At 39.8% G+C, this 21,855-nt stretch overlaps 1 protein-coding gene across 7 annotated transcripts in view; it reads right to left on the minus strand.

Moving 5' to 3' along the window:
- Positions 1–4,412: 4,412 nt before the first annotated feature.
- Positions 4,413–21,855, minus strand: part of anks1b (ankyrin repeat and sterile alpha motif domain containing 1B) — a 134,598-nt gene continuing 117,155 nt past the window's right edge. For 4 of the 7 annotated variants that reach the window (XM_056747550.1, XM_056747547.1, XM_056747549.1 and 1 more), the window contains 9 exons: positions 16,158–16,265; positions 15,134–15,319; positions 14,247–14,372; positions 12,975–13,046; positions 11,495–11,581; positions 11,200–11,337; positions 10,886–11,053; positions 6,719–6,810; positions 4,413–6,652 (listed from right to left, as the gene is read on the minus strand). In XM_056747550.1, coding sequence (XP_056603528.1) covers positions 6,256–6,652; positions 6,719–6,810; positions 10,886–11,053; positions 11,200–11,337; positions 11,495–11,581; positions 12,975–13,046; positions 14,247–14,372; positions 15,134–15,319; positions 16,158–16,265 — 1,374 coding nt within the window. In that variant the 3' untranslated portion in view covers positions 4,413–6,255. The remainder of the gene's footprint in view (positions 6,653–6,718; positions 6,811–10,885; positions 11,054–11,199; positions 11,338–11,494; positions 11,582–12,974; positions 13,047–14,246; positions 14,373–15,133; positions 15,320–16,157; positions 16,266–21,855) is intronic. The other 3 variants (XM_056747552.1, XM_056747548.1, XM_056747551.1) reach the window with 3 other exon arrangements.

A 21,855-nucleotide genomic window follows, 5' to 3' on the forward strand; every position in this document is an offset into this window, starting at 1 on the left:
TTTCTCTGTATCAGTTATTATATATAAGCTTACATTTATGGATCACATTTTGATCATATAATGTCTTTATTATCATTTCACAGCTAGATTCAACGAAAATTTAGCGACAGACATAAAAAACACAATAATAACAAAGATATGGACTGCACAAACACATAATGCATATATGTTGTACATAAACAGAAGTACAGAAATACCTAGGTACATATTTATATATAAATAAAATTACGTTATATTATTTACATGAAAATCTGTAAAATAAAACCAAATCAATGTATCTACAGTGTTACGTTTATTCTTTAGCATTGGTTAACGCTAGCGCTTCCACCAATAGACCATTTGATCTTCAGTAGCTGACGTGCTCGATCACATCGATGACAATAAACTGTAGTGCCAGTTTAAGCTTGTTCGAAATGCGCCTTTATTCCCCAGAAAAGAAGAAGAGAGTAGACGACTGCAACAAGGCGAGGAGGGAGAACAGCGCAGGAGATACGGACACTTCTCAATCCCAAATCGCGATTCGATGGGAAACGTCAGCAATGGAATAGATCGCATTCGCGTTTATTTTCACATTTTTCTTGGTTCAACTAAGTTTTAAAGTGGCAACTGTTTTTTAACTTGTGTTAGACAAACTCTCAGCCATGTCAAGTCTGTAAGAAAGAATTTAGATATTTTAGAATTTATTATCCCCAAAATCAATGAAATTCATAAAACAATTCTATGTGAGTTTATATTTTGTGTATATTCTGTATAATCAAGCTTCGGCGCAAGTTCTGCCGGGAAGACTCAATCATACGTCACTTACTACGTATGACCTAACCAATCATTACCCAACCAATCATCATCTAACATTTGGAGTATATAAGATCGTCACTTACCCTTTAGTCTGTTTGTGTTCTCAGTTGAAGCAGACGACATTCACGCGCTCTGTTCAGTTGTGATTTAAGGATGTTACAGGTGATGGCTGTGACTACACGGCTATTTGCTAAATCACGCTCGGTTAATTCGGCTGCGATCCGGCTCATATTGCCGCTTTTTAAACCAGATATTTTTCGGGATTCAGTGATTTCTAGTGCATGGCAGACGTTTCATTCAACACCAGTGTTGAAAATCTGTCAAAGCGCATCTCTGAGTTTATATGGAAGATGCTGCCTATATGTAAAAGGTTTCGAAGATCTTTAACATGAACCAACTTCATATGCAGCGTGTTCGTTAAAGCTAACACTTATTTCGATTTGTTTTGAAGCGTGCATAGGACACGATCACAAATGGTCTCGCGCATAGCGCATGTTTACATCGGAACCGCTGAGGAGCGCTGGGAAATGTAAACCGTTTTATAACTCTCGCTTGTTTTTTTTTTTACCAACTCATAATATTGGAAACAGGTGATGTTATACTTGGTTTCATTCCTTTACATTCTTGGCGGCCATTTAGCTTGTATCGTTTATTGTTTAGCTCTCGAGGCCTCGTCTCTATGTCGCGGCCTCTCGAGGCCTCGTCTCTATGTTGCGGCCTCGTCTCTGTTGTGGCCTCTCAAGGCCTCGTCTCTGTTGGGGCCTTCAATAGTTATAATCCTCACGGGAGGTTCATATTAGACCTCTACTAGAAACCATACCACCCACTTCCACACAATGAAGGTTCACTACTAGAGTATTGTAAATATTACAAGATTCACTCACGGCTCTGTGGATTTTGCAAATGATGTCTTACTAACAACTTTATTCTTAATCTCGTTGTTCAGGAACCTCAAACTTCAACCTGTTGGTAGAAATTTCTTCAGTTCTTTGGGGGTTGGCCCAGCTCCAGGGGCAAATTCTCAACTATTATCAGGGGTTGGTTGCGCCTCTGCCTCCATCTTCAGGCAGGAAGTGAAGGAATTCTTGACCCACTGCGAGCTATGGACAGGGCCTTTAACTATTTGAAACTTATCTTAACTATTTTACCATATTCACACCTTGTCACTGATCAGTTGTTTAATAAATGTCCATTCTTGCTTCCCGTCGGTTTGGTAGAACTCATTTTCAGAAAACGGACCATGATTTCTTTCAGAGCATATAATTTTATTTCTGGACAAAGTGCAAAAATTGTGGTTAAATTTAACATGTTTATATACAATTAAATATGCAAACTGTGAAAAGTTAACTTTTTTTTATTAATCTTACATTTGTTGGCTAAGTTTATTCCCAAATGTTCTTTTAATCACCCTGTTTCTAGTATTTAATTATTTGACAATATTCGAAAACGTAGTATAATATAAAGCTGTACTTTAATTCGCTAATAACGGACCGCAGACGCGTGTAGACTACAGTATGCCAGTTGAACAGCTGACAGAAATGTTTTGTTTATTAACTTATAGAACAGAGCTTTATTGGCAAATGCTACCAAAACAGACACACCCCATCCCATCTTTCGCTTTCATCAACGACCGTTTCGACTAATGTTGATCGGCTACAAGGTTGTTTTGGGGTGTGTCTGTTTTGGTGATTTGAACAACAACGGCGAGAAATCGGCCTTTAATATTGGTAAAATATTTGTATTAGTCTCCTTTTATGTACTGTTTACATTACATTATCGGTTTGCACATAATACAGACATAGAGGACACAAGCTACCAAATATATTAAATAAAATTGCAGTAGTTATTCCTTTAAATCTCTAACATCAGAACAAACTGGACAGACACATACTGTACACTATCGGACAGAAAACTACAGCTTGAGATGAATCCCAAGCTTATTTTATTTCATTGTTAAATAATTGGTAATTGGGGCTGTCAATTAATGCAATTTGCAGTCTATAAATTATAGAATTAATTTTATACTACATAAATATATTACTTCATAGTAATATAACATAAAACACATTTGCATGAAGGAACTCCTTATAAAGCAATTTTACAAAATTTACATTTTCATCCCATCCAATGTTATAATAGCGGCTTTAATGTATTTAGAGGGTCACAGGGCAAAATAGCTAAAGCAAACAAGGCAGAAAATAACTCACTGGAGGGTCAGATTCAGCAGTGGCGGAGGTATAATTATTTTATAATGTCAATGGAAACCCGATGAGTAACACTTCAAGGGGATAACGCTGACGCTTCATTATGTAAAAGAATAAGAATATTGTCCTGTTGCTCCCTGGAGTTTCATTTTGACTTTACTTTTTTTAATGATCACATTCTCACTTCCCAAATATCTCATTGTTCTTGCAGTGTCAACATGACTAAACTGGTAGAATAATCTCAAAACTTCTATTTATTTTGCCATCACTGCAGAAATCAATTTGGCACATTCACTAAGTGTTAATTATTGATCTGTAAAATAATTACATAAATGGTTATTCCCTGATGCTTAATTTAGTCAAAAGATTCAGGATATGTACCATCTGGGACATGAGACTAAAGTTATCTCATTATCGCTCTCTGTCTCTCTCTCTCTCTCTCTCTCTCTCTCTCTCTCTCTCTCTCTCTCGCACCCTAATTTTTTTATTTTTATGGTTAGAAATAAATTAAATGGAAAGTGATTGGTATTTGATCCAAAGTTGAATATGGCCTTGACAAAGATGCTGGAAACCTTTAAAAAATGGGTGGAATGAAAGACAGCCACTGACACAAATGAAAAATTATCTGTTGGAAAATAATTTTATAGAGATTACCAGAGAGATTGGCTCTGTTACCTAAAGTCTGAGGTGTATAATAGAATAATTGTGCTATTAGAAATATTTGACTTAAGACTAAATGAAAAGAAAAACGAATGCTAAAATAATTAAAGCAACCAATAAAATAACATTTGGATGTGCAGTGGATGTGACTGAAGCTCCTATTTCAGTTTACGGAAAACCAGCCATTCCGTGGTGAATCTTGTACCTTTCTTTAGATGTTTATTCCTCACAATTTTTCCATTGCTGGCTTTCTGGTTTCTGGGAACTGCAACATAACTGAATAGTGTTACACAAGCTACTGTATGCAGAAAAAGATGCAAGCTCCATGGAAACAAGAGTGCACAAGAAATGAACCGTACATCACCCTGCCTGAGGTACACATCATCCTTACATGCTCGCGCACACACAAGTTATCGGAATACATCTTTAAACTAGTTCCTATAGACAGATAGAAAGATAGAGAGATAGAGAGATTTATTAATACTTTCCTCAAGCTCCATCACGTCCTGGTTTTTAATTTTTGGCACACGGAAATCACAGCGTCACCAAACACGGGCTATTTTAAAAGAGAATCAAACAGCCATATGCTGCTCTTGTAGATGGATCCAGATGTTCACTGTTTTTTACATCCAAAATGCAATCATAGTGGCTCTGTCTTGAGTCATCTAGGAGTCTATACACAAAACGTATTAACATATCATAAATACAGCAAATCAGCTAACAAAAAATAAAAAAACAGGCCACAGAAAGGGCAATGGTTCTACAATCTTGATTTATTCTGTGTGCTTTGCAAGAATATAAATTAAGACCAAACTTAAAAAATCTGTGTGCTGGAAGCCCAAGCCTATCTACACGTGTTAGTCTGCAATGATGTCACAATTCCCCCGTTGCTAAAATGTTTAGTCTTGTACTTTGACCTGTGAAATTTGGTACCTTGTTTACCAATGTGATTTATTGTCATTTGTTTTTTCATAGTTTTAATTTACATTACATATATGAACAATGATTCAACAAAATATTTATTTACATAACTGTGGCAAAAAGTCTACAGTAACAATGAGTGAAAATAAGATATCTGTTTTTTTATAGTGGAGCCATCCACACATTCGGTATCTCTGTAGTACTAGAATAGTATTTTTTGTTTTCTTAGGATGGCTGCATATTCAAGCTTGACGTATCATATAAAAATAATGTAACATTAAGACGACATCAGACAGGAATTGTACGATAAGAATAATTAGAATAATTGCAAATATTACAGTAATGGTAATATAGTTCTCTATTAAACATTAAAACGTCTTGCCAATATGAATAGTTATCTTGTGTGGGTTGCCAAGTATGTCAACGACTGTTTCTTAGTGATTTTTGGCACGAGACGAAACCATTTCATGGTTGCCCAGTGCAATAAGTCCATTCACATTGTGCATATTTATTTTATATCGTTAACCACAAAGGAAAATAATAAAGACAAAGGAAAGAAAACCAAAAGTACAGCAAATCAAACAATGTCCATTTTTATCCCAGTCCAGACATGCCGTTGTAATTTGGACTAGATATTTAGGAAAAAGTCAGTGTAGTGTGTCAGAGTCTCCACGGCAAAGCAACAAAGTCCTACGATGGCCGGCGTCCTTTGAAAAGTGTACATTCGAACGGACAGAATCCTCCTGTTAGTCCTATGCAGTGTACGTGCGCTCGTGCATGCGAGTTATTTAGCGAAAGGCCACAGGTCCGCGTCAGTAGTCCTCGTAAGCGTACGTGGAGTTCCCGTTGAAAAAGTCTTGGCGTGTATCCTTACACGTGCTTTACGAGAGGCTCCGCGCTTTAAGGTCCGTATTGGTAGTCCTTTTTAGCAATGCATGTGATAGGGGGTCCATGTTAGGGGCAGGCTACATTCTCTGAATTCCACTGTAATAGACATGGGCGTCCGCCATTGCCCTGTGAATAAAATCACATGACTTATCCAATGTGTCCATCAAAAAAGGCCCCCCCTTCTCCAGTTGACATGGACTGCATGCTTTCCATCACCTACACTGCATGTCTCGGGGACTGGCTCGGGTTTTTCATTCATAGCCAAAATCAAAAAGAGAAAGGAAACACAACGGAAAAAATTCAGAAAGAAAGGAAAAGAACAACGCGCGCTTCGAGAGAAGAGTTGCGAATGTCTCGTCTTAAAATAAGCTTCTATTAAAAGCTATCTGAGAAACTACCTGTCTAGATAGGCATCAGATTAGTTTTATGCTTAGACTGACGTTTAAAAACAAGCTCTTATGTAGTGTGCTGTTTAGAAATGACAAAGCACCATTCTGCCTCCGAGGGCCGTCTGGTAAATCTGACAAAAAATGCCCCTCGATAAGGGTTCTGAAATTACAGCAGATTTGTTTTTCGAGTATTTGCTGATACTTAAAATTAAAACAAGACAAGCAAAATGTCCTTCGGTGAAGTCCGATCTCCACTTCTACGCCATACGCAATGGATGCCCGCCTCAAAAATCTCCCCTACGCTGACTACGCTGTCCAGCGAGAAAATACTTCCCGACTTTAATAACAACACGTGTGTTTATAAGGCTTGTAGCAGCATTACGGTTTTAAGTTGTCATTCAAGCAGTCGAGGGGGCGTGGGTGCGGCCAAAGGGAAAAGGCCGGAGAGGAGCTTCCCAAAGAAGCGAAGGAAAGAAAAGCGGAAACGAAGAGGAAAGGTAAAACAAAAAAGGGAAAGGGGGGAAATTGAATGAAAAACAACCGCTTGCAACACTTTTTTCGTGTTTTGGAGGAGAGACTGTTTGGCAGCGTGCCGGCCTGAGCGGGACAGTCCCGTATCGTGCTGCGGCCGAACAGGTGAGGGAGTGAAAAAGATAGGGGGAAAGATAAAAGACAGCGGCAGCGTCATCATGCAGAGGCCACGGTAAACGGGCGGGCTGGGCCGGGCGGAGAGACGCGGGCCTGTCACAGGTCACTGGGCCCGTGGCTCCGTGGGGGGCCTCTAGAGGGCGCTCTCTGTAAGGCACACACACAGGAGTGGACAGTATATTGGGTGTATATTAGAAAATAGTGGTCTCATACTTGGTGTTGGCTCCTCTTTTGGCTTCCTGTCCTGGTTCGACAATCCAGGGGACGTTTGCGTGGCCCTTTTGATCCATTGAGGGCTGCTCCATCTAGGGAAGAGAGAAAACAAGAGAGCGGGTTAGGGAAATGTAAGAGGATTAAAGGGGGTTTGGTGGAGGTCACACTTTCTACTCAAGTGTGGGTAGCAACCAGAAAACCTTTTTGATTGACACATTAGGGATTCTTATGTATTTGCACAGTTATTGTTAATTACGTTATATTAAAGTCGTATTGTATAAAATTGGGTAGCACTTTAGTATAGGGACCAATTCTCACTGTTAACAGGTTGCCTATTAGCATGCATATTAAAAGCATGTTGGCTGTTTATTAGTACTTATCAAGCACATATTCTGAATGACCATATTGTACATCCCATAATCCTACCCAATACCTAAACCTAACAACTATCATACTAGCTATTAATAAGCACCAAATTAGGAGTTTATTGAGGCAAAAGTTATAGTTAATGGTTTGTTGTTAATAGCTAGAATTGGACCTAAAAATAAAGTGTGACCTAAAAGTTGCATTGTGCAATATTATTATTTGACTTTCCTCCAACTGAAAAGGTCACACCGTGTAGTGTCGATTCTCTGTTAGTCACACGTTGTTACGTGATATGACTTTGGAGGTCAGAGTTCACCTAACTTGACCTTTGGAATGCAGAGAAATGTGAATGTTTTTTTTTTTGCAGGGGATTGTATTTCCGGTCTACTGCATTCACATGCGTGTAAACTGAAGTCAGTAGAACAAAAAGTCTAGTGTGAAAATGGCATTAATATGACAAAAGGACACCGGATGGTAAATAAGGGAAGAATTTCTGTGTAACATTGTATTACAAACCCGAGAAGATGGTACACATTTATATTAGGATTTGGAATAAAGTGTCTTTTACAACTAACACCGTGTCTACACCAGAAGCGTCGTGCCGCATCCAGTGAGAACAAAATGTAAAATTATAATCGGTTCTAATGTGTTTCTAATGTCTTATGTCGTGTCTCGTCGCATCCAGTGTAATTATTTAGATGAACAGGAAAATTTGTAAAAGCCAAGATGTTGAAAAATAAGCAATGTGAAACCGACAGAGAGGGAGGGAGGGTTTGCAAGACAGTGTGAGATAATTGGTTAATCACGACGATCACAGTCACACCGTCAAAAACAATCCGTGTGTTATTAAACTCTTATTTTTAAATGTCAAGTTAATTGATTTTTATTACTAAGCAACACCGTCATGATCTCCATATCCGTCACATCTGCTATGGTCAAAACTACCCTACAACTAGTGCATCTTTACCAACCAATCAAAACACTGTTCCTTGTTGCCACGGCACCTCATCCTTGCTCCACATAAAGCTCAGCTATACATGGCTCAGAAACACGATTCTCTACGGAAACAATACACACAGACTCACACATTTATGCCTGCCGTTGCCTTGAGTTTTATCAGGCTTTTCCATATGCAACAACATGAATATTAAACAACGTAATCCGCACTCTTCCTGGCTACCTCTGACTGCTCTTCAACACGCACCCACACAAACTTGATTCTTCTCCACATCCACACACTTCAAAAATGAAACCGACACTAATCTTACGCAATAAAGCTGATGTGAGACGTTGACCTGAAAAGGAGCTTAATGGTTTGATAACACATTTAGGGAAGGATGAGTTGGTCTATTAGATAGAGCATGCTGAAACAACTCCGTGCCGTGATAATGTCAGTCAGCTGATCATCTGGAAAGTCAGGTTTGTGAAGGATGACAGAGGAAAACAATTGAGTAGTGATGCAAACTGAACAAACAAAATAGACAAACAAACTCGGACGAAACCAGCAAATTTAAATAAAAAAATATTATTCAGATTGATCAGTAATGTGAATCAAGAAAACTGAGATATTTGGAAAATGAGGACAAGCAGATAATCACAGAACTTTCATTTTGGCTGAACTATCCAGTTAAAGGGGAAATAGTTCACCCAAAAATGAAAATCCTGTCATTTACTCACCCTCACATTGTTCCAAACCTGTATTCATTTCTCTGTTCCGCTAAACACAAGGAAGATGTTTGGAAGAATGTCAGTAACCGGGCAGATCATCCCCCATTGACTCCCATAGTATTTATTTTCCGTACTATGGCAATAAATAGATAGATCTTCTCGGTTACTGACATTCTTCCAAATATCTTCCTTTGTGTTAAGCGGAACAAAGAAATGTATACAGGTTTGGAACAATCTGTACGTGAGGACATAATGACAGAATACAAATTTTGGTGTGAACAATCACTTTAAAGAAAAAAACAAAAACATTACAAAAAGGGAAAACCCAAGAAATGAGAAATGTGAGGAGACCTGAAATTGACATGTTTGGGGATGATGGAGGAGTCGGGAGGTGTGAGGAAGAGGAGATGGGTGAATAGGGGGACGGCGGGGGGTGTAAATATGCCCCAGGGACCAGCGGATAAAGGGGGACAAGACCTAGAGATGGAAAGCAAAGCTTAAAGAGTGGCACATAGACATTGGAGGAGGAGAAAGGGAAGAAACAAGGGGTAAACAAAAGAAAGAAGCAATCTGTTCTAATGGAATAACACAGCAAATAATGCTAAAATGGATCAAGGTGTTGCAGCATTACAAGGCATTTGTTCTACACAAGCGTATATCAATAATATCAATAACACCACACAGTCGCAGAGGATGCTGTTAGTGTTCAGGGGAATAAATCAGCTTATTGCTCGATTTTACCCAGAAACTCGGCAAAAAGGTCCATAGGGAAGGTGCAAAAGACAGCACAATGAGAAATGTAGCTTTAATTGAATTCTCCAAAAGTGAATATATCATGAAACTAATTCAAATACTGCCATCATTATCAAGCAGAACTGGCTTTCTCAGAGGATCGCAGAGTAAACCAAAAACTGCTTTGGTAATTTGCTCCATAGATTTTTTAGATGACGACCTTGGGGAGCGAATGAATAAAATAAATTGCATTTAATTGTGTGTGATAAGGGGGAAAGCAAAGGATTGTAAAACTACAGTTAAGAGTAATAACGTGAATGCTATCCTTTAGAGCTTAGTTCTAACAGCTTCATGTTTCCAGTACTTCCATTTGAAGAAGCAATACATTGGCCTAGTATTTGTACAGACGTGATCTCATTCTTAGTCTGACCCAGCAAATGATATACAGCCTCGGCCATTCACAGTGAAAACAATAGTGTTATATCACGGACACACACTTTGTTTACTGTGATACAGCCTCTAAAACTGCTATAAATTTTCCAAAAAAGGAAGGCCGACTTATTCAACCGTTTATTTTCAAGCGAGCATCTATCATTTCTGTTCCCTGTGTAATCCAACTCCAACTGGCAGGCCATGTTTTATTTTTACGATGTGCTCCCACCTATTCTGGGTCTCTTCCAGTGCATGGTGATATCCCTGGTGGTGGGAGAGGGTGGCACGGTGCCCACTCTAGAGGCACTGGGACCGGGGTAGATGGAGTAGAAGGATGCCCAGAAGGAAGTTAGTCTTTGGAGCTCAGTGCAAACAGTTCTCATCAATCTCTTTCATCCTTAAAAGCACTGAAGGGAGTGGAGATGGAGTGTGTCGTTTACAGATCAAACACTCACCTCTCCGTCCCTCAGGACAGGCTGCGACACACGTTGACGTTCATACAAACAAATGTTCACTTGCAAGCACGGTGATTTATATACGTACACACGTTGTTTAATGTTGTTTTAAAGGTAATATTTTATCATTAAGGCTTTGAATTATTAAAAAAAAAAAATAATCAAGTTCTCTAGGTTCTCGAGGGTCTCTCTCAGACCCTTTGTTATTTCAAACCCACATGTTATTATATTGTTTTCCACTGAATACGAAATAAATGTAATTTTAGTCACTCAGAAGTAACATAAATGTAATCCGGGTGACCCGGACAAAGCACAAGAAAGCACATACTGATATCTGGTTACATGCTATGCTACTGTAGCAGAATAAAGTTTAATTTCCCCAAATGCATCACTCAGCAGCTCATAGTGTGCAGTCAGCAAGCGAGAAAATGAAGGTTAAGAACAACTCAGGTTGTTCAGATTCAGGTGAGGTCGAGCGTGCACGTGCTTGCCATGATCGGGCAAAATCACTCACAGATTTGCGTATGTTGACGCGAGGCTTAGGAACAGGTTTGGAGGGTTTACTGTCAAAGCTCTCGGGTAGAGTCGAGGACCCGTGGCCGCTCTTTCTGGCCTGCAGGGCCAACTGATACGCCACCTCAAACGCCTGGCCCAACGTCAGGATAATCTCATAGGCCAGATTCTGTCGAAAAATAAACACACAGATGGAGAGATAGTACGTTTTCAAAAACTAAACAATAACCCTTACTATCGAATGACCCTGCTGCGTATATTTGTATTTGTATTCACATGTTTACACGTTTATTGTGAGAGAGTGTATACACCCACCACATCAAAAGCTGTAAAGACATGGCAGTAATGATGGCTGGATTTCAAGTCCTTGGTGATGTATGCAAACGTTGAGAGGTCTTCTGGATCCTGTGCTGCACATGAGATATTCCTGATCTCATGCTCTGCTATAATGTTCTAAAAATCAGAGAACAAGACAAGTTGTAACCTCAATACTGTATAAACCGACACAGAAAACAATGGATTTCTATCACTGTTGTATTGATGTATTCTATATCTGCCCTGTTAAGAAACACAGGTGTCAAAAAAATGGGAAATTATGAAAATTGTTTACCTTGTTTGTGGCATCAATAAACTTGACGCCCTTATAGGACACAGACAGTACTATGGTGGGAATTTTCTTCATTTGTTCTGTAGACTTCTTGGAAAAAGGAGAAAAAGAGGAAACGTCAGCATAGAGTTCTGCAGTCTCTGACATTAACATTTATGAAGCCCCGTCACACACTAAATACAAACTCAAACACACTAAATTATTTATATGTAATATCATAATGTCCCTACAAATAACCCAGAAAGCATCTAATCTTTTGAGCAAATAACAAAAGGGCCAAAATAAATATTCTGCCCTGTTACCAGTGTAGCACTCGTGTGTTACGGTTTGATAAGTGCAGTGACAGAGCTGCGTGTTTGTGTGAAGTGCGTTTGTCATTGTGTTTGTCTGTGTGTGAAGTTAATCAATGGCTCACTGCTATTTAACTTCATTTTAGTCTATTTTCCGAGTGAATGCCAGCTGCATTAAGTCCATATAACTAGTGTAGATGCGGACGCGGAATCCTGCTGTTTACATATGTCATCTGGCTGTTCTGCGCGTGTGAGTGAATGAGTTGCACAGTTAATTTAGGTAAACAAAAAATTATGTGGTCCTAATTTATCCATCTGTATGTTACATAAATTATATTTTTGAGTGACCTGCCTATTCATGTGATGAACTGCAAAACTGTTCTACAACTGTTTGGCCTGTGCTACAAAATGTTAAAGCATCAGTGCTATGTGCAACAAAAGTTAACAAACAGCCCTTCTTTATCTTATTTAACCTGGTTTTGTGGTCTGGTGGGGCGAGCTTACCCACCATAGGCTGTTTTAATCTTTTTGTGTGAGCGGTGAAATAAATCATATACAGTTGAGGCCGATGATGAACTTCGGAGATTAATTTTCACTCCCTACACCGTCATATCAGCTGTCAGGCTGGAATATATTTATCCAGACCTGATTTCTCCTCTAACTATCTCTGCCAGTAGTTTCCCGCACCTTCGCTGCTCTGTACCTGTCAAAATATTCAGCTGAAAACAAAGACAAAGATACAAGACCTGAATTTACACCCTCTGAATGTATTAATGTGTTTGCGAAGCAGCGAGGGGTTCCGAAACCACGTCTGCCTCATTTAAATGAGCAGGCAGGAGAAAGATGGAGAACAGATGGTGTTTTACATGCATACAAAAACAGAGCAGCTGAAACGTGCCCCCTTGTTCAATAATCTCATGAGAAAGGAAGTTTGGGTTGTTTAGGTAAAAAAAGGTACTTTAAGGCAAAGGCGCTGTGTTTTGTGGAAAGCAAGTGGATGCAATGCAGATACGGTGTGTTCCTGAACCAGACCTTCAGACTAAGGAACCCAGCTGATTCCTGGCACACGGCGTCCTCTTAAAACTGAGATATTTCCTCCTTTTTTAATGGTTGTGTGTCATAGTGACCTGAGTTCAGCGGGAGGACGGCTGGACTGATCTGTTGAGCGGTTGCCATGGAGATACGACTCTTACCCTCATTTTTGCGCAGGCGTCGTGCGTTGATTCTGTACCACGTAGCTCCTTCACCAACATGGACCCCAAATACTGCCAGAAACACAAGATAAGAAATTTAGAAAAACATATCCGTGAAAATGTTACTATGAAAATATTATGTTTTTTTACTATGCTAACAGCACAGATGGTACTTCAAATACCCACGTGAGGTCTCTCGACAAGTTTTTAAAGAATCTTTGATTTTTAGTGCATGATTCTTCATAGTTATATTAGTAATAAGTGCCTTTTCCAGGATAGTCACATCCATAATGGTGCGTATTCCTCATAAATCGGCCCATGAAAATTACAATTTGATGTCCTGTCAAAAGCCATCCCTTCTACATTTGTTGGGTGTAATTGCTTCAGGTTTGTGCATTTTAATTCACTGAAGTCCGACAAAGTTTGTCGTCCCCTCAAAACTGTCCTTTTTTTGACACATCCATAACGCAAGTTCATTTTCCTTTCATAAATAGAAAAGTCCTGCATATTTTTCTGATATTTGGACTCTATCAACAAGGGTTTAGTCAAATATAAACTGATGGTTTGATATATTTGTACCAAATACATTCTATGAGCATTTTCATATCACGTCCATAATGCAAAATGTCACTCCATATCACTGGAATTGTCCAAACTACCAGATACTGTGTGACAACACAAAACATCATCATACTTGAACCCTGTACTATATAAATTACAAGACCCAGCCATAGTATTTAATAGGACAAACTACAAGCGTAACATCAATTAACCTGGAAATATTACATGTCATTAAATTAATTTAGCTGAGGACATGGAGGCATTCATGAATCTGTCCATATGGTAACATTGGAGTCACTTGACCTTTAACCTCTACACATGCATGAATTCTGTTCATAAACTCAATGGGCGTCTTTGGGCACGGGAGAAGGAGCCAATCAAATTTACACTTCTGTTGCTAGGAAACAGAGTGGGTTTATGTAAGCTAATACTAGAGCTGCTCGGCCCCATCGAGGCGCTGAAAAGCTGTATTGATTGAAGGTTAAAACACCATTATTCACTGCTGAATAACTAAAGGACTCACAGATAGCTTTCACAATCCTGCTTGATATTTCTCTTTGATTATCTGATGGCTCACAGGAGCCAGACAAGGCCGGCATTCGGAACTCAAACTCAATTCTTGCATTGCTTTGTAAGTGCTCTTCTTTTTCTGGGTAATCAGTATTTTTCTGTCTGGAAAAATGCATAATTGATCACATATAGCACACTTACATACGCTTCGTAGTCACATGACTGGAATATAAGCTTCTCGGGATGGTGCTGCCAGTACTGCACAGGCGTAGATGACGTCGCTTCGTTGGGAGGCCGTAACGTGATTGGCTCGCACCATTCTCCTTGCTGTGAAAAGACACAAACACAAAAGTAAAAAATCGAATTAAGGTTCAGCATTAATGGATTCGGCTCACAAACACAAAAGCAGGTATTGTCTTGATTTTAGAGTTAACAGAGCACATGCACTCTCCGATAGTAAAAATCAGACTGCAATTCAGTAGTTGCTGTTAGATTAGGTTTGAATATTTATTTAGTGATGTCTATTCACTATAAAACAGTTATGCAAATGTTCATAAAAATAATCGCATTTAATCATGCCCCCTGGCTTGTACGCTGGCACAGGCAACACGCTTTACCAAACCACAGCACAGTGTAAATAACAATCCAAAAACAATATGACGTAATCAGTCTTGTCTTTATTATCGTTATTTGAAGACACACACACACGCACGCGTTTGGGTTCATGTGATTCATCCACATCCTTTATCATGAAATATTCTCTCTCTTTCTCTCTCTCGCCCTTTGTCTCACTCTCTCTCTGTGGCGATTTATGGAGCCACAGGGCAGGGAGAACTGATAAAGGGTTGAAAAGAGAGAAGACACCTAGGGTTTTTGTAACAATTAGTCATTTTGTTCAGGTGCAATAACTCATTCCATTCACACACATCACTGTAGCACAGATAAGCTCTGTTGACATAATGGGAGTATACAAGTATACAAAACCACACAAATGCACACCCACACGCAACAACAAATCAGAAATCATTTGAGAAATAGCATGTTCGCTAGACACATGAACAGCGAGTGCTGCAAGTGCACTAACTCACCATACTGACTTGTGCCATCTGCCTTTCTAGTTTGGAGCGCGGCACGTCCTCAAAGTAGTTGTCGTTGCGTCTGCGTCGGGCATCGGCCTGCATGATGAGGTGTTGGACGTCCAGCGATCCGGCGTTGGGGTAAGGATGATTTAGGGACGGGGACAGCTGAGGGGGAGTGTGGTTCCCAGTTGGCTCCTACAGGTGGCGATATACAGTACTTAAGTTTTTCTGTTTGCGTGAATATCTACAAGCAACTCTATTCTCTTCGTATTTGTTATTTGTCACCACATAATAGTTGCCATTTTGACTTCTATACTGTGTGAAATGCTCAAATTTTACTTGATCCGTATGGCGATTTAATGAAATGTAGCATTTAGTTTCGAATTTAGCAATTGTGGTAATTTTTTTCTACTTTTCGCAACAAGTTTGGACCTTAATGACTGTGGCTTGTTAATAAATCAATGTTTATAAAATATTTATGTAATAAATATTTGTCGTTTCTTTAAGCCCACTCGTTCTGTGTAAGATAGTCAATTTTTTGATTAGGAAGTAATGTGTTTTCAGCTGCGGGCCGGAGGAGTTTAGATTTGTCTTTCCGTGGACTGACTCTTGTATCGATTAGACTCCCTGAACTGAGGCAGTCGAGCCCTTGCTGCATTTGAGAAAAGCTGTTTGATCCAGCCAGGAAGATCAAGTTAAATCCCTAGTGCGACTGAGGCCAGAGAATGCCATAGCTCTCAGGATAAGAAGACCGGGCATGGCAAGACAAGGCTAAATCACAAAGAAAGTCAATTTCTCTTCCCTTGCAAACTTTCCAACCTTTCCAAGACCATAAAGCTTGTGTGGAGGAGATATAAACAATGTAAACAGGGCAGGCGTATAAAGTTTATTCGGATGCTGTCTTGTTATGGGTGACATTTAGGATGAACGTTACAATTTATCTTTGTTATGCTTTCAATTACCGAGCAATGCCAGTAAGGGGGTTTTTGTTGGACACAAGCCCGAAGAGGAAGATGGAAATGTTTTCACTCACCCTTAGAGAGATAGCCCGTGGCGGTTTTTGCGGTGGGTCTTCGTGCAATCGATCACCGAGGGAGGCGAGTATTCTTTTCCTGTGGCCGATCAGATTAATCTTAAGAACCTGTGGGAGAGACGGGAAGACAAATGAGTGCTGATCATTTATTCCTGTGTCGCATCACTGAGCCAAAAGCTGCTGCTTATTCGCCAACCCCCAGTATTCCTGTTATTACTCAAATTAAAGTAGCAGTTATTTGTAATATGATGAAAAAATAGTATTATCGTACAGTCAAGTGCAAAATTCTGCAGCTTTAGTAGCTGTTCAGAGTCATCCGGCAAGAATTGGACACGCCGTACAAGTCATATTTAACACAAAATCTTCAGATGTGTTCCCTATGTTATCCCATTTGCATAATTCCTTTAGTGAATCAAGTGCTATACAACCGAGACAAGGCAAATAAACTATAAGCATGCTATCAAACTTTCAGTAAGCTTAATTCATTCTTGGCAATTCCCTCCTTTACGTTCACTTTGTGTCTGTTTTATACAACTAGAGGTATTTTTATGCCTTTGCCCACAGGAGGTTAACACGTATTAGTGTCTGGGGTGCATCCTGGGTTACAATAACAATAAAATACACACGGTCCCTAAAGAAACCTAGTCAATCTGATGACACACTCCGCAAAACACAAAGATCAGTAACGTCTTAAGAAACTCAAATTGTTGCAACTGCAACAAAGTGGGAATTTCTCCACCTCATTAATAAGAACACATAAGGACTTTTCTGTCACCCAGTTCGGCCATTAGTGTAAACTAGCACTCGCAAAGAAGCATCAAACAAATGTTAAGAAGGTGCTTTAGTTGCAACGCACACGGAGGCTTTTCATTGGCTGGCTTTTTCACGTCTGTCGCTATGGCAACAGTGTTCTCTAGCTTCATTTATAATGATCGCTACTATTTTACCCTAGAAAATTAAATCAATGGGAGGCCGTTTCCTCAGAACAAATTATGCTTCTCAATTACATGGTAATATCCGGAATTGTTGAAGTCTGATGTTGTGCTTATGGCCTGCAGGGGTAGGCTCTTTACCCCATGTTTTCCCATGACTTCTCCAGATTGACTTTCATTTTGAAAGAAAATGATCCACTGATGTGAATTAGTTCTATTTAATAATAAAAAAATGATATTACCACTTGTTTCTCCAAGATTTGACTGTGGCCGCCCTGTTAAAGATATGTAGTACAGTATACTTAACTTAGTACAGTATTGACGGCATCAAAATTAGCGATCGGTTCTTGTTCATTTAGCACAATTACCCCCCGACCTCTCAACACCACAAGCCCCTGTGGACACTCTCTTCCTCCAGTAGCGAATCAATACCCGGCAAATCCAATACAGTGCCAGGAACAGACAGGAGCCAGTCGCCCCAGAAATTAAAAACCATTTGCCGGCTAAATGATTTCTTGATCGAGTCAAGACAGGATATACTTTACAGGCAGCACTGCTTATATGAGGCACACATATCAAAGCTCATGTTCTAGGTTTATTAACCCGGTCCGTTTCTCTTATATATTTCTCATGTCTAATATTGATTTCTGGAGGTTTAGGACCGTGGACACCAGAGGGTCAATAACCCTGTTTAAACCCTCTGGAGATGGCTTGGAATGAACAAGGTAATCTGAAGCAGGCTAAAGCCATTCTCCCCCGCGCCTCCGCTGGCCAGATCACCAGCGATAAAGGCGATCGAGAGCGAACCGGACTGAAAATGTTTTGGGATAGCAGATGGTTACCGGCTGTTGAAATACTCCAAGCTAACTTGCGATAATTTGCCTGTTGAGTTTAAACTGCATACATTTTTTTTTATTTCTAACGTATAGGAGGTCCTTTTAGCAACCGGAGACCTTGTAAACATAACATTGTGTTCTGACAAACTAGTAAAAATTTGTCCACATATTTACACAAAGTTAAATTCCAGTATGTCTATTGAGATTGCATACACACATTGCATGTGCACAACATGGGCTTTGTAATGTCGATATCAGGCTCCTCGTGTTAGCCAGCGAATCAGATTTAAACTTGTGATATTGATAACGCTCATTCCATTTTTCAGCACAATATGCATGAGTAGATCTTAGACAGATGAGAAATAGTATGCCGAGTATGTACAGTACAGTGGGGCTTTACGGCTTGACAGTAAAAAACAGTGGGAATGAATTCAATTTAAATGCAAATGTGTAAAGCAGGCTGTAGCGTGCTGTGGAGGAAGACTGTACAGACTGGAAGGTAGTAGACACGGCTCTATGAACAGCCCTTAGATATCACTCATAACATTAAACATTACTGTAAGTATTTAACAATAAAGGTGATTTAGAAAAGCAGCCCTGCGTATTCAATCACTGTGACTGCACATTGACATATCTGCAGACCTGTCTATTACAGCTGTGGAAAAAGGATCTCACAATATCTGTGCACTTACACTGCATGTGCATTACAAATTGCACTACATAATATAAGATCACGATTTTTCATATAAAAAATTAGGTATCTGAATGATATTGTTAAAGTGAATTTTTACAAAATGCAGCATTGGAAACTTTTTGCGTTATTCCCGACAACCCCTTGTGTTATGATAGAGAAAGAGCTTGCGTCGGTTCTCCTCTAACCTTGTTAGATGCGTAAATAGGATGAGAAGCGTGACCTCAAAGCCACCACTTGAAAAACAGTTTTCAAGTATATGAGCCTCAAAGTAACAAAGGGTCTCATTCATCAAACAGAACAAGCGGATCTACTTTCTGCGTAAACTACCATTCTCACGTAAATTGGTACATGGAATTTGATCATTTACGTAACACTTGATCTATGCACAATTTACCAGACGTTCATGTTATGTGTCATAAATGAGGGTTAGAGTTAAAGTAATATTAAGTTCAGTTCTAACCCTCCTCTGTGTAAACATAATTTGCATCATTGGTCTCTGTGTAATGGTTTATTTTGGAGGGAAGCACTGGTGTGGGATTGCACAGAGACCGCAAAGGCATACAAAGTGCATCTTTGGGACAGGACCGGGCTCAGAATTTCGGTCCCATAACCAGAAAATTAAATACATAGCGTGTCAGTAGCGTGAATATGCAAACTGTCACGCTTGTGTCGACACTGTAAGCGCCACAACAGGACAAAATCAGATTGCTTCCATTATAATAAACAAGGCTGTCCACACTATGAACAAGTCGTGCCGTTGTTTTTAAAGGAAGCAATAAAAGCTGCAATTCCACTGTATAGTACAGAATAATAGACATGAGGTGTGTAAACTTTGATTGTGAAACACCCGACAGCTTTGCAGGACTATAAAATGCTGCCTGGGGGAATGATATGATGTATTATTATTGTGACTGATCTCTCATCCAGTGTGTATCATCGGTCACATTGCTACTGAAATTTGAAAGATATTTGCGTGTGTATTGAGGTATGTAAGTATGCATGCCTGCACAGCTTTAGTGGGTGGGACTGCTCGAAAATTGTTGACAGAGGAACACGGATTAGCAAAAGAGTTAAAGATGTAATGTCGGGTGCATTAATCTGACATCTCTGTACTGCAAGTAGAATGCGTATTATAAATTTGGTCTTTCCGCTTGTACTTTCCTTGACCTTTGAAATTACGATTTTTTCATTCCAACGCAAATCTAAATCTTAGTTGAATGTGGACGAATGAATGCATTGGAATTAGAGTGTTTACGTGTCAGCCAGTTAAGACGTTACTAACATCTAATCAAAATCTTCATTGTGCATTCATGACACAAGGAAAATCACAGGATGCATGAAAGATGTGGCATCTCTGTAGAGGATAATCAAACAGAATTGCAATCAACAGCGCAGCACACAGCAGAGATCGCTGACATGTTTACTCCGTAATTAGAGTATTGTTAAAAAACATTCAGCCATTTCATGCGTAAACGTGCCTTGCGAGGACTCTCGCTTTCTCCCACTGTAATTGCTGCAGTGTTGGATGTAAAATCGCAGTTAATCCCATTAGATTAGAGAAAGTGAGCAGGCCTGAAGAGAGGATTAACCTCCGAAGACCAGAGACACAAATGTAATCTTCGCCACACCAGACACGCGCATTCACAAACTCAACAGCCTGCAATGTTATAACATGCTTTAAGAATGATACTTAAAATCAATATCAATTCAAAATTGCCCTTACTTGCATTCATTTGAATATGAATTAAGACGAAAAAACTGTAGTTGCGTCATCTTCAATGTACAGTTCTGGTTTTACTGAGAGTATTACATCATTGCATGTTAATCCAATAAAAGTACACAGTTTTGCTTTTTCTACTGATGAAACAAACCAATTCCCGATAGATAAACTGAAGACCTGCTTTACATTTTAGCCTTGAATATCTTGTATCACTCAAAAATTCATAACATGTCAATGCTCTTTTATGACTTGACAATGAAAGGTTTAAACACCACACGTGAAATTTCTCAATTGGTTCTAAAGGTCAGGTCAGGCCAGGGCAATACTCCACAGCCACATGACTGTATGATCTCATGCACCAGCAGACATTAGTAATCGAGCTCCGAATTGATATGTGATATGAATGAGTGGTTCCTCCTAATAGAGGGAGCTGATGCGCAGAGGACCGTGTGACAGGGAGAATTCAAATACAGTACTGTTTGTGCTTACAGCAGCATTCGTGCATCAGATTTTAATGACCTGGGAAACACAAAGTCCCTTTTTCATTCTCACTCCATCTTAAGCACAACATCTACCCCCACTCGACCACACTGCTGCGTCCCAACAAATATTTCGCCAAAAAACGAGATTCTCATCTTGTTCGCACCAGTTCTGTGATTGGGCAATGTGCAAAGCGAATTGATTGGCTAATGGGCTGTAAGGCTCACGTGATTGGTTGAGTGACCTTTAAGATGCAAAATAGTAGCCATGGCGCTTGGGTTTCTGCTCAATGTCGCCTTGTAGCATTCTCTCACAGTAACTCAGTATTCACTATAAGATCTCTTTTAAAAGGCGACATTCCGTACCGCACGTCTGCCTTGCTACAGTACAATGGATGGAATTTATTTATAAGACCCAATCACCGCAGACATAACACGTTTTTTATTGCCAGGGTAACCAGCCAACAGATCCAACGCACCGAATGTAATAAGGGTCTAGCGTGTGTGTATGTGCACGTGTAATGTGTCCACAAATCTTCCTAATCTACTCCGTCCTGGGGCTCCTTCACAGGTGTACTGTAATTCGGTTTCACTGCTAGTATTGATACATTTCAGACCGCTGACAGCCAACACTCCTGGAGAAGAAGAATATGTTGGTACAGTGGAAATCAATGATCCTGCATGGTGTCTGGTCACAGCTTGTCTACTCTGAAGCCAAATCCAGTCTCGACCTTAGTGCAAGCTTGCAGCCACCATCATCACCGTTATCTATCCCACATCCATTTATAACCAGCACCTCCCAACCAAAGGGACAACCGAATGGAACCAGAGCCTGCCAGTTACCTAGCAACTATGGAGTAAGTGCTCGAGCTATGCGTAAAACCCAACAGGCCTCCGAAGCAACGGATGTACAGCAGAGCATTCGACCAATGATGTGAGGCTCGACAATGAGTAAGGAGATGATGAGCCAATGAGGGGAGATGTTGCATGTCTTGGTTTACCAATAATAATAAGAGAACGCAGAGGCAGGATTAGTG

This window comes from Triplophysa dalaica, chromosome 5 (assembly GCF_015846415.1).
Source record: "Triplophysa dalaica isolate WHDGS20190420 chromosome 5, ASM1584641v1, whole genome shotgun sequence".
NCBI lineage: Eukaryota > Metazoa > Chordata > Actinopteri > Cypriniformes > Nemacheilidae > Triplophysa > Triplophysa dalaica.